Source organism: Morone saxatilis, unplaced genomic scaffold (genome assembly GCF_004916995.1).
Source record: "Morone saxatilis isolate NCDOM2014 unplaced genomic scaffold, NCSU_SB_2.0 Contig18, whole genome shotgun sequence".
In the NCBI taxonomy this organism is placed as follows: Eukaryota; Metazoa; Chordata; class Actinopteri; family Moronidae; genus Morone; species Morone saxatilis.
Window position 1 is genome coordinate 25,892,248 of NW_023339740.1, and position 12,305 is coordinate 25,904,552.

The window sequence follows — 12,305 nt, forward strand, 5'->3', positions numbered from 1 at the left end:
GCTAAAGGAAAGAAAGGAAATGAAAAAGTGAGAGAGACAGTAAGAATGGGAGGAGTGGTGAATGTGTATTGAGCAACAACCACACACACACATAAACACAAACACACAGCTGGTGAAATATGGTAGTAATTGTGAGTTCATTGTAGTGAAACAAAAACAACCACCAGATGTGTTGCATGGCTCCAGTTCTCTGCTGCCACTAATGCACTCATCACTTGCTGCCCCCTCACCCTTCCTATTCTCTCTATGTTATCCAAAAACTCACTGACAAAAGCAAACAATAAAGATGAATTCTAAAATAAAAACAAGTGTCCAAGAAAAGTAAAACTTATCATCATTGTTGCATTTAAAGCAAGTGGCAAATAATTACTGAGTAAGTATGAAATTCAGAAATAAAAAATATTATCAAAACCATTTAAAAGCTGTGTTTGTCTGTTTTCAGTGTATCTTATTGATTGTTAGCTCCCAATAAAATAAATCAAATTTCATTGCAGCTTTAAGGATGTTTCACTTAAATATAATGAAATTGTAAACAAAGTGAACAAATGTACTAAGAATTCTAGATTTCTTTGCTTTTCTACATCAAAGAAATACAAAAAAAAAGCTATCATCAATTTAATCAGAATAAAGTTTTCATTCCAAAGAAATGTCACAGAGCTGCAGTTATAAAAAAAAAAAAAGTTGTCTAACATTTGCAGTTTGAAACAGTTAATCCATCACTTTGACCCACAGCAAGATATCTCAATATGTGCTGGCCAGATTGTCATGAAATCTGGTATAAATATCCATGGATCCCAAAGGGATGATTCCTGATGTTTTTGGTGATTCACCGGCCTTTCCTCTAGTGTTGCTATCACTTTTAAACAATAAACACCAGCATGAAACTGGCAGATGTTCATGAAACTGACCAGAAGATAAAGAGTCGGTCCATGAATCCCTCCTGCCTGTTGTTAAAAGTTCAGGCAGGCTGCTGGTGGTGGCTGCGGCCGCATGGTGGCGAATGATTTCATGGCTCATATAGACCCATTAGTGACCCTGGAGTATTGTTTGAACATTGCAGTGTTTCTAAACTCTGTTGCTCTCCTCAGGATTCAGACCTTGTCTGCTAGAAATGTACAGCAAGACGAGTACAGTAATCATCTCCAGAGGGTTCCAGAAACATAATATTGTTTGTAAGACTCTGAACATGTAAAATGTGAATGTCTGGATCAGATTTCAGAAAATGGACACTAACATCTCTCTCTCTCTCTCTTTATCTCTTTCTCTCTCTCTCTCTCTCTCTCTCTCTCTCTCTGTCCCTTTGTCTCCCCCCGCCCTGTCTCTCTCTGTCTGTCTCTCTACCAGCAGTGAAAGGTACAGAGCTTCAGGCGATCAAGTCAGAGTTGACTCAGATCAAAGCCAACATCGAAGCTTTGCTGGGCAGACTGGAACAGATCACAGAAGACACACACATCACCGCCACAGGTGACACACACACACACAAACACACTTAATCCAATCATAATGGGAGTAATACATGGGAGAACAAAGGGGAGCCTGTGTAAACAATGAACTCCGATTATGTTAACGTAATTATAAAGCCAACATGGTGGTCAGGTATGTGAAGGACTCACCTCACCTCTCAATACAACCAATACAGCTCTGAGAACGCATACACATATGTGGTGCCAGAGGTTTTAATCCAGGGTCAGTGGTTTGATTCCTGTCTCTTCCTGTCTACCTGTCAAAAGGTCCTTAAACAAGACACTGAACCCCAGGTTGCTCCCGATGATTAGGCCTTTTAGATCCATCTCCGTCGGTGTGTGTATAAATGTGTGAACAAGAGTTCAATATTAATATTAAAGTTTTAGTTAGTGATAGGATATATTTTCATTGTGATATTAATGTGTTTTGCTTAAAATTGAGACATGACACATTCATACATATATTCATAGGTATGTTTTTATTAGTGTATAACCAGCTGAATATAGGAATTGTTGTGTTTCTGTCACCTTAGAATTAACTGTTTATATCTACAGACAGTGCAAGTCGCCTTCCATGGAGTCCATCATGTTTCTGCAGTAGCCCAGAAGGGACAAACCAAACATTAGATAGGTAGATAGGTTCTAGATAGGGGCGTTTCTTGTTTTTCACACATTTTGCGGCCACCATGCTTCGCACTTGAAAGGAAGGATGAAGCAAAAGAGCTGCAATCTGCAATTACTAGGAATGTCCGAGAGTTGGACAATATCGAAATATCGGATATCGGCAGAAAAGCCAATATCGAGCATCCCTAGCAATTACACCTCTAGATGCCACTAAATCTTACACAGTAGAGCTTTTAAAAGCTTTTGAAACAGGATTATATAAACCAAGTGTTTTAATAGCATATTTACCCATAGACATATCTTTTGACCTTAAGATGGCCCAAAAAATGCATGGATGATATTGTAACAGCTAATTGCTGGACTGAGAGGAGAAAAAGTTTTGGGAACTACAGCACATTGGCTGCTTCCCAGCGGTTTTGAGAGGCACTCTATTGCTTTTGCATGCAAGGAGCTGAAGGACGCTCATATCTTGGCAGGTGCTAAGAGTTACATACAGATGAAATATAAAATCTAAGAAAACTGCCCAAAACTGATCCATTAAAAGCCTTTAATAGGTTTGGAGACAGTGAACCCAGCAATGATACTGCCGAGGTCACTGAGGAGGCAGCTCAGTACAATCAAAGGTCACTGACCAAAAGCTTGTAAAATAAATACGTAATAGATACCAGTTGAGCTGTGTTATTTATATCTTTATATTATCTACAGTATACCATTCGGTGAGCCCTGGTGTCCCTTACGGATTGCATTCATTATATTTCTGCATTCATTTATTCAGGTTTTTCCTTTAATTCCACCCATGAATTTAGAGTGTGAAACTCTTCATTAATAATACCTAAAGACGATTCTGTAGCTTAAGTCATTACTCCTTTAGTTGTGAATATTTGATATTATAGAGAAATACTTTACATGCTTTAAAGCAGGTTTTCACCAAGAGTTTGGTTTGATGATAAACTATCATAAACTTTCTGGCAGCCACGTGTGTTCTTCAGATTCCTGGAGAAAGAATAAAATTGTCACACCAAGAGAAATGAGCATGAAACAACATGAAATATATCTTGTCTCAGTGATGTTACTTCCAGTCTTGTCCTCTGAAGACATACGTGGCTTTTTTAATGTCCCAATTTCAAAAAGTCATAAAGTCACTAAGGCCACATCTTTATTTGCATTCTAATCATCAGGCCTAACCCACGAAATATCAAAGCGGTCTCACTACCAAGTCGTCAAATACTGCAGCTTGGTCAGTAGCCCTCCTCTTCAAAATATGACGCTGTAGGTATCCCTCTAGCGTCATTTCTGGACATGCCAGCCATCAAAGCCATGTGACGTAGTATAAAGAGTGAGAAAGTGAGAAATATGCAATCTTAAAGGGTTAAAATTACATCTGTAGTGTAAACTACCACCTTTTCCTAATTCTAACCAATTAGTTTTGTTTTGCCTGAACCTGAGGAAGTGGTTTTTGTGCCTAAACCAAACCAAACTGCAACCATTTCACAATGTTACTTTATTTAGCTTTATTAGTGTGTGATAAAATATTACTAACTTGACTGCGGAGTCCAGAAATGATGCTGGAGGGATCACATTTTGAAGCGAAGGGGCACTGACCAAGTGGCAGTATTTGCAAGCTGGGAGTGAAAAAGTGCTGAAATACCTGCTGGAAAGAAAACTACTGGGGAAAATAATACCCAGGGCAAAGAAACAAGGTTATGCCAAAGTGGTCATAAAAGCACAAAAGAACAATATGTACTGTGGTTTTTATAGTTTTTTTTCTCATGAATATGTGAAATTTTTGGTTTATTTCTTTTGGAAATTTTATTTTTTGGTTTATCATAACCAATCTCCCTTTATACAAACCAGTGTTATTCAGCTCAGCTGTACCTGCCTCTGCTCAAACTAAATTAGTTAAGCAAATTTGAGGAAACTGAAGGAAGAATGATGGTCTTGACAACATGTGTAAACAATTGAAGTTTGTCCATACTTGGCTCAAATGAACTGATAGCAGTATCCACTGTGTCCCAGCTCCATTTTCCATCATTACAAACCTTCCAAATACACTGTGTCCAAGCTCCATTTTCCGTCATTACATTACAGAAGCACTGTCATGGGAGTCAAGGTCTAGCTCCTCTGTTTTCCCTTGGCAGGAGAGACAAAGAAAAAAGAACTGAAACGTTTCTGAGGCAAAATAGAAATAGATTTCACCAAAACAAATCCTTTTTTTAATAGGCTATAAACTTTTGTATTTTATTTATGTTCAAGTTTATTGTGTTACCTGCTTAGGAACCAGCATAAATCCATGCAATGCAATTCAGTTTGAAACAATATAAATATGAACTTTAAAACCTACAATGTACAAAATAGAAAATTTTCTGAAAGTAAAGATGTCACTGACATATAACAGTATACATGGTTTACAATATGCTTAAGAAAGTACAATAAGTAAAAGCAGCAATGCATAAATCTGTATATAATAGGCCATGCGATCTGGTCATCAGTCTGACCGGCTTAGGAAAGAAGACGGGTGGTTCATTTAATGATTTCTTCGGTGCCGATTGTGAATCAGCTGATCTGCACTGAGGAGAGTGGTTGGTGGTTGGTGGATCCTCTGCTCTCCAGGACTTCAAAAAACTCCTCAAGTCTCTGAGCCTGTGGCAGTGTCACACGCAGTCTCCTCTGCCTGCCCCACGTCCCACAAATCAGGCCGTCATTTTCCACCCTGACCAGACCTTGTCTACACTCTTCTTTGCCCATTTGTATAAGCAGACTACTTTCTCTCTGAGTCGAACCCCCAAGGTTCTTACTTGTCACGCTTGAACCGTCCTCGCTTCTGCCATTGTAGTCTGTTCATGTTCTCGGTTTCCACTGGGCGTGTAAGTCCTTGGGGATGAGGGCTTTCTCCTGTGTGCTCACCTGGTTGCATGCGGTTGGCACTGTCTCCTGGTTTTGTCCCAAGCTGAAACTAAAGCAGCAGGAGAAGCACTGTGAGACAGCTGATCACTGTCAAGAAGCAGAGGTTGCCTCTCATCCCGCTGCCCATTCTCCTGAATGGGTGCCAGCTCCTTCTCTCTGGCTCGATTGCTCACAGGCTGCATTGGAGTCCAAGGCTACTAGCACTGAACTCTCGTTTCCCTGGTCGTCTTCAGGGGCATCCTCCAAAATCCTTTACCACAACCCAGTCTCCCAGCTGGATCATGTCTATGTGTATGAATGGATCTTAGAGAGTTTGAAATATTAATTCAATAGGTTAGCATCGTTTCATTAATTTCCTCTCCTGGACCAGGAAATGCCATCCCGTATCCAAGAGCCTTCCTGTGAGCACTTCAAATGGGGAAAAGCCTGTCTTCAGCTTTCTCCTTCCCATAATGCTAAGTAGCACCAGGGGCAGAGCTTTAACACACTGTTTCTTCACACACACTATTCAGCTTGAGTTTTATAGTGCCATCCTCACTTTCTACTGCTCTTCCACTCTCTGGGGAATATGCACAGTGTTTTCTCAAACCCATTTCCAGAGATTGTGATATCAGCTGTATGGTGCAATTTACAAATTCTGTGCTATTATCACATGTTAGTTTCCTCTGTATTCCCCATCTGGGAATATTCTCTCTCAGTAGCACCTTTGCTACTGCATCTACTTATCCTATGGTAAAAACCCAGAGATGGTGGCCAGACTCGAAAATGGTTGTTACCTTTGTGGATGGGTCAAAGACTTGGTCAATGATTGTCAAGAACTACAACCTGTGGAAGAGGACTGGCAGTACAGGCCTGAGGAAAGGGTGATCATTTCCAACCTGAAAGGAGGCTGAGGGAGGGTGTATGCATATTACATCATTTAAACACATACAAAAAGCACTGGAACACTGAGGCGCTTCTTTTTTGGCAGCACAGTTAGAGGTGTATTCCACCCTTTGTGGGTTCTTTGTGAATTACACGGTTTCTTTTTGTCTTATTTGGTCAGGTTTAATAGTCGCAAAAGCCATGCAGTCCGTCTGTGAATTTGCCCGTTAGTGTATTGCAGGAGGCAAACACATGAGGGAAGATTTACAACACCCCTGTAGACCTAGAAACTGGAAAGCAAAGGAGAACACATTCTTTTCAAATTGTAACATTGTCACAATGCTGTCTGCAACAGTAACAACCATCTTGGCGTTTTTGAGTCTTGTACCACGCCCTCTTCCTCTCCCTTGGCCTCGATATCCTCATCTCTGGCCTCTGTTCTGATCTGTCTCTCATTCCAGCGCTCACAGCTGAGCCATCTGGAGTCGCTCATCCATCTTTTTTCTTCTTTTCTGACAATTTTATCAGCAGCCTGGGAGATCACTCTCTCTGCATGCCGTCATAATCATATGTATTGTAAAATTTGCAGTGATTTATATAGCTATTGACATACAAGGTTTGATTAAATTAGTTAAAAGAAGCTTCACAAATGGCTCAGTAGTAACTAAGTAGTAGTAACAGCATATGTTTTATATGTTTTGTAGGTTGTTTGATTTTCCATATATTTTGTATAAGACTTTTATATCAGACACAAAACATTAATGTTAGACAATTTAATTTACACCAAGCAGTCTGGATCCATTTTGTCCAGTTACCTGAATGCTGTGGGGTTTTTACTATAATTGCTCCCATTTAAATTATAAAAGAAAGAAAGGATGCCTTATGGGAGCAAATATAATGTGCATATCCAAGCAAAACTGATATTCACAAAGGTCAAAATCTGCTGGACAAGCATGCAGTTGGAGGGCAATAATGTTAACTATAATTACGGTAAAACGGAGGATAACAGCACCCAGAAGGGCCCAAAGGCAGGCCAAGACATATTTCTCCCATCTGCTGACAGGCTGTGGTTCACAAAGCTGCGATGAGCAGAAGACAGTCTGAAGGGGATGTGATCAACCTGAGGGCCACTGCTCTAAAAAGAGGGTTACTATAAATTCTCACTGTAGCGTCATAGGATTATTTTGTCATCAGTATTGTCTGTATATTGTGACCTCTGACCTTTTTTCTTGACTGGTCTGTGGTGCACAGATGGAGAAACTATCCCTGACCTTAGTGTGAACATGAAGAGGTGGAGGACAGATGTAATTAAGATATGACAACCACAGTGCTAAAAAAATAAAGAAAGAAAAATAACATTTGCATTAATGCAAATCTTCACTAATAGAAAATAAACATCAATGTTTATATATGTTTCTGTACTGACAAAAATTCATCCAAACAACCATTAAATACCCCAATAAAAGTAATTCAAAGGTCCAGTGTGTAATATTTAGGAGGATCTGTTGGTAGAAATTGAACATAGTTTTTCATTAGTGTAGGCTATAATCACCTGAAAATATAATAATATAATATAAAGACGTTTTTGGAGGCCATGTTCAACCACCATGTTTCTGCAGTAGCCCAGAACGGACAAACCAAACAGCTCTAAGTAGCACATTTCACTGCCACCGTAGTCACTCCTTTGCACTTGGAAGGGGTGGGTGAAGCTTCAACTACACCTCTAGATGCCACTAAATACACTCTGGTCCTTTAAAATTAGCCACATGAAATGAATTGTATCCCAGTGAAACTACTTTTTAATGTCACATCATGAAAAGTAAAGTGTTGTCTTACATGTACTTACATGACGTACCCACCAGTGCAGTAAAAGTTCACTGTGTGTGTGTCCAGTAACTGCCAGGAAAAATGCTCAAGAATAAAAATACAAAAGAAAAATTACAAACCACAGAATATAACAAGTGGATAAAAAGAGACACCAAGATCAAAAGCAAGTAGAAGCAGCCTGTGCAGTGTTACAAGATTCTCTAAAGGCATGTGAAACTGGACAGCACTGCATTTGCACCAGGAGCCTGGGATGCAGCTTTACAAGCTAAACAAAAAAGTGTGTGTGTGTGTGTGTGTATGTGTGTGTGTGTGTCTGCTAAAGGATTAAGAGGTGCGGTTCTGCTCTTGTGCATAGGTGGCACCAGAGATTGTTCCTTGCTGTGCTCGTTGGATGCTTAACCCATGTGTTTTGATGAGATTGACTGTACTCCCTCATTGTTTGGGGTACCACCATTGACAGTATATACTTAGCGGACAGAGCCACCATTGCTTCCTGCTATGACCAAATCAAGTGCAGCCAATGAGAGCAGCTCAACTCGCAGTACATCACCGCTGCTGGCTGCAAAAAGCCTGTCTCCCTTTGTTTCTGTTTTCATTGTACATAACATTTCAGCATTTATTTTATATGATGAGGACTTTCCTGTTCACAAATGCCTGTCCTTAGCTTGTTGATCCCAAACCAGCACTCATTTTTTGATAGCCTTAGTCTTATGCAGCTTCCTAACAGAAAGGATCCAGTGTCACACCTGCATATTATTGAAAAGATCTGCTCATACATGTTAACCCCATCGCTAATTATCAAGGAGCTTCAAGCACTTCTAAGTATTTGAGAAAACTGTTCCTGCACCCAGGATTTAAAATATTAAAAGACAGTATTTGATAACCTGGTAATGAGACTCAACAGTCAACTCTGTCTCCAGAAAGATTGACCCCACTTTTAAAGCATTTTGTGTGTATTTTTGTTTTTCCATTGGTTCTGGATCATTTTTCATCAGACAGATTTTCAATCTTTCAGTCAATCACTCATTCTGTTTTTCAGTCATAAAGGACAGTCTTGGCTAAAGGAGATAGAGGAGGAAACAAGGATGCTCCTTTCATAATAATTTGGAGAATTTGACCGGCTGATTTAGTGGCCAACACTGTGACGGTGTCAATTTATACATACTACAGTGTTGTTTTGTAGAGTCTAAGAAAGTTTGGCTTATTGCATCTGTGTGTGTGTGACCGTGCAGAGCTGAGGAAGGCAGAGCAGTGTAAGAGCGAGGAGGCGTGGCAGGAAGGGGAGGAGTCGAGCTCAGAGCTGGAGGACGAGGAGGAGCACAGACAGAACAGCGAAGCTGAAGAGGAGGAGGAGGACGAGGAGGAGGAATTGGAAGACGAGGAAGAGGAGGAGCGAGATCACACGCAGGATGGCATCCACAACCATATGCCGGTATTTACACCTGTGTGCATACACATGTGTGTGCGTGTGTTAGGAGCTCAGCACGCTGGAGTATTTAAATTAATGAAAAATGAATCAAATTAAATTCCAGCATGTTTTCTTATAGCTGCACCATTAAAACCAATGGGAATGTTCTACAAAGGAAAAAAATTGGTATTTTGAAAATGTTGTCATCTTGATTAGAACGGAAAGTTTGCCACCCTATAACATCTATGCTGAACTGGATGACGGTGTCATGCTTCATGTCGGGTTTATTCTGAACTTCTGCCTTTAGCTTTTGTGCACAAATCACAAGGAATTATCTACAACATGTTCTCTCAATCCCCCTGGACAACTTAAGACAATGATCTCAAATCACTTCACCTCAGTGTGCAGTTGTTTTCACTGAGTATCGTCCTGTGTTTTAAATCTGCATATTTCTCAACACCATTGTAAATTAAGTGAACCTCAGTGATTCTCGAGACTTAAATAAAGGTTTTGAATTGAATTGAATTGATTAATATAGCAAATTTTTCTAACTGGTATCATTAACTTTGTTTGTGTCCCAGACCAGATTAATACTCTAATAATAATTTTCTTCATTGATCTGTCTGGTCTCTGTAGGCGGAGAGGTCTGTAATTCAGGGAACTCAGATACCAGTAAGATCCTAACCCACCCCTATTTGTTAGTTTTGCACAGAAACAGCCGGTAGAAATATGTCCTTCAGAGAAAGAGTTTTTAACTTTTATACTTTGAGTACATTTCAGAGCCTGTACTTGTTCACAGGAGTGGCAGCTACCCTCCCTCTCCTTGCCGCTGCTGCCGCTGTGTTTACATCAAAAACAATGGAAGCAGCGAAAATAATCACAGGGATTTCCACCAGGAATGGATCCCTGATGTATTTATCAAATCACCCAATTTCACAGCATTATCTGGTGGTTTATTTTCCTTTGAAACCCCTTTTTAAAACTCCCACAGCAGCTGTACAGGGAGGAAAACAATAACTTCCCCTTCTCTCCTGACTTATTTTCTTTAGAAGGTAGGAGTACAGTGTATAACAGGCAGTGTGTTGTTTATAGCAGGTCAAAAAGTCACAAGCAATTGTCTACTTGATGGATTCTTTGTGATGCTTTATGTGATATAATGCTTTATGTGATATAATGCTAAAATTGTGGTGCTTAAATGCTTATAATACCTTCCCATCATGAAACGTTATATGCTGTAGGCTATACTGTGTTTGTTTCTTGTGATATATGATGTGCTTTGGCTGTCTAATTCCACAGTAGTTGACTACAGATGGCAGATGAACTTTCGCAGTAAATAACACAAAAACCTACAGTGGGTTTCTTTTTCTATATGAAAATATTCAGAATTCCAGCCTTCCCCTGTTACCCTTATGTGACCTAAAATTTTACATAAGCATCATCTGAGGCTGATTTGACTGAATACTTGGATACTTGGAGTACATATTTGTGTGCATGTTTTAACTCTGGTCTTTTTTTTCTGTTATTTTGTTCAGGAGAACAGTCGCCTATCATCAGAGATGGACTCCATTCACCCTTGAGAGGTGAGTGTGTCTTTATGTTATCGAGTTGCATCCCATACACGAGGAGACATTTCACAGATTATTTGCTCTTAAACCACAAACGCCCTCAAAACTACAAGAGCAGTCTGCTCTCTCTGGCCCTCCTCTTTGTCTTTGCTGTTGCGATATTTTGCTCAAGATACATTGCAGTCGTGTTCCTGCCACATTTCAGTTAACTTTGTTCCATCTCAGCTGTACAGAAACCATAACACATGCTAACTTTTAGCAGCTGCCATTTGAAATGTTCTTTTGCATTGTTAAAGGAGACACTCCTCAGAATTGTGCCAGCACAGTGAAGTTTTTTGAGTTTAAAGTAAAGTTTATTGCCCGATAAAGAAAGCTCTGCATAACTGAAACACAATCCGTTTGAAGTCCTCTAGTAAAAAATGTTTGCCTTTTGGTCCAGTTGATTTGTCTTGTATTTTGTTAGCATCTCCCTCAACCAGACGTAACAATGACTCTTTCAGGGCAATCTCAAACAGGTTTGAAACTATCTGGGGCCGCCTGACCGTGTGTGATCATCTCTGTAAAGCTTTGAAGGGGCAAATCGGACGTAAATCAACCTTGACTTCTTCTAATTTGAACCTGACTTCAAGGATGAAAATATGATTAAAAAAAAAGATTCAAAACTTTGTTAAAGCAGCAACAAAATTTGAGATTTTATTTTTACTTTGATTTAAGCAGCAGCATTTCTGAGAGGCTTTCTGTATCAAGAACACCTTGATCACACAGTGACTGTACACACACTCACACTTGAAGCTATCCCACTCATCTGCTAGCCACTGAGCAGCTCCACTGGAGTAGTCGGGGGTGGAAGGCCTTGCTCGAGGGCACTTCAGTGGTGGTAATGAGAGAGGCACGAGTTGCTCTTTCACTTTTTCCATCCACATTCATTCTGCTGAATATATCAGAAATGGAATATAATATTAGTTTGTTTTCATTCGTGTATAATCACCTGAAAATAAGAATCATTGTGTTTTTGTTACCTTAGAATGAGCTGTTTTTATCTACAGAGGGACGGGATCCTCTTCTATGGTGTCCGCCAGTTGCTCAGAACTGAAAAATAACACTGACTGTAGATTTTGAAGCCACCGTAGTTTCTCCTACAAGCTTGGAAGCGGAGGGTGAGGTGATGGGGTTGCAATCAGCAACCAAATCACTAGATGTCACTAAATCCTATACAGTGGTCCTTTAAAAGTTAGTATTGTAAAAAAGTTAGTTTTTTCTTTCCTTATCATAACAGTGAATGAGCCTGAGAGGTTCTGCTGATTCAAATTAAATCTTGGCTGAAATATGTAAGGAGAGTCAGAATTAAACATATTTGAACAATGTGGAAATTTGCAATTTGTGCAGGCGGTTGGCAAAACGTGAAAATAACAACCCCGCACATGCCTCGGTAAATATTGAAAAAACATGCACAGATTTATCAACACAAACTCAGAGATCTGGTTTTGATTGAGCTTAGACCCTCTTGACATTGTGGTACAAACAGACTCACTCCTTAGTTGCTGCAACTCAGACTGTATGAGTTTCTCATGATCATCAATTCATGTTAAGTTTATACAAAAAGGCTGTGAGACCAAACAAACAAAACAAACAAAATTATAGCTTGTTTGT

At 39.7% G+C, this 12,305-nt stretch overlaps 1 protein-coding gene across 1 annotated transcript in view; it reads left to right on the plus strand.

The window, feature by feature from the left end:
* The window catches only part of raly (RALY heterogeneous nuclear ribonucleoprotein), a 36,183-nt gene extending 25,516 nt beyond the window's left edge, over positions 1-10,667 (plus strand). Inside the window, exons 5-7 of the mRNA XM_035662352.1 lie at positions 1,345-1,464; positions 8,915-9,114; positions 10,623-10,667. Coding sequence (XP_035518245.1) covers positions 1,345-1,464; positions 8,915-9,114; positions 10,623-10,667 — 365 coding nt within the window. The remainder of the gene's footprint in view (positions 1-1,344; positions 1,465-8,914; positions 9,115-10,622) is intronic.
* The last annotated feature ends 1,638 nt before the right edge of the window (positions 10,668-12,305 follow it).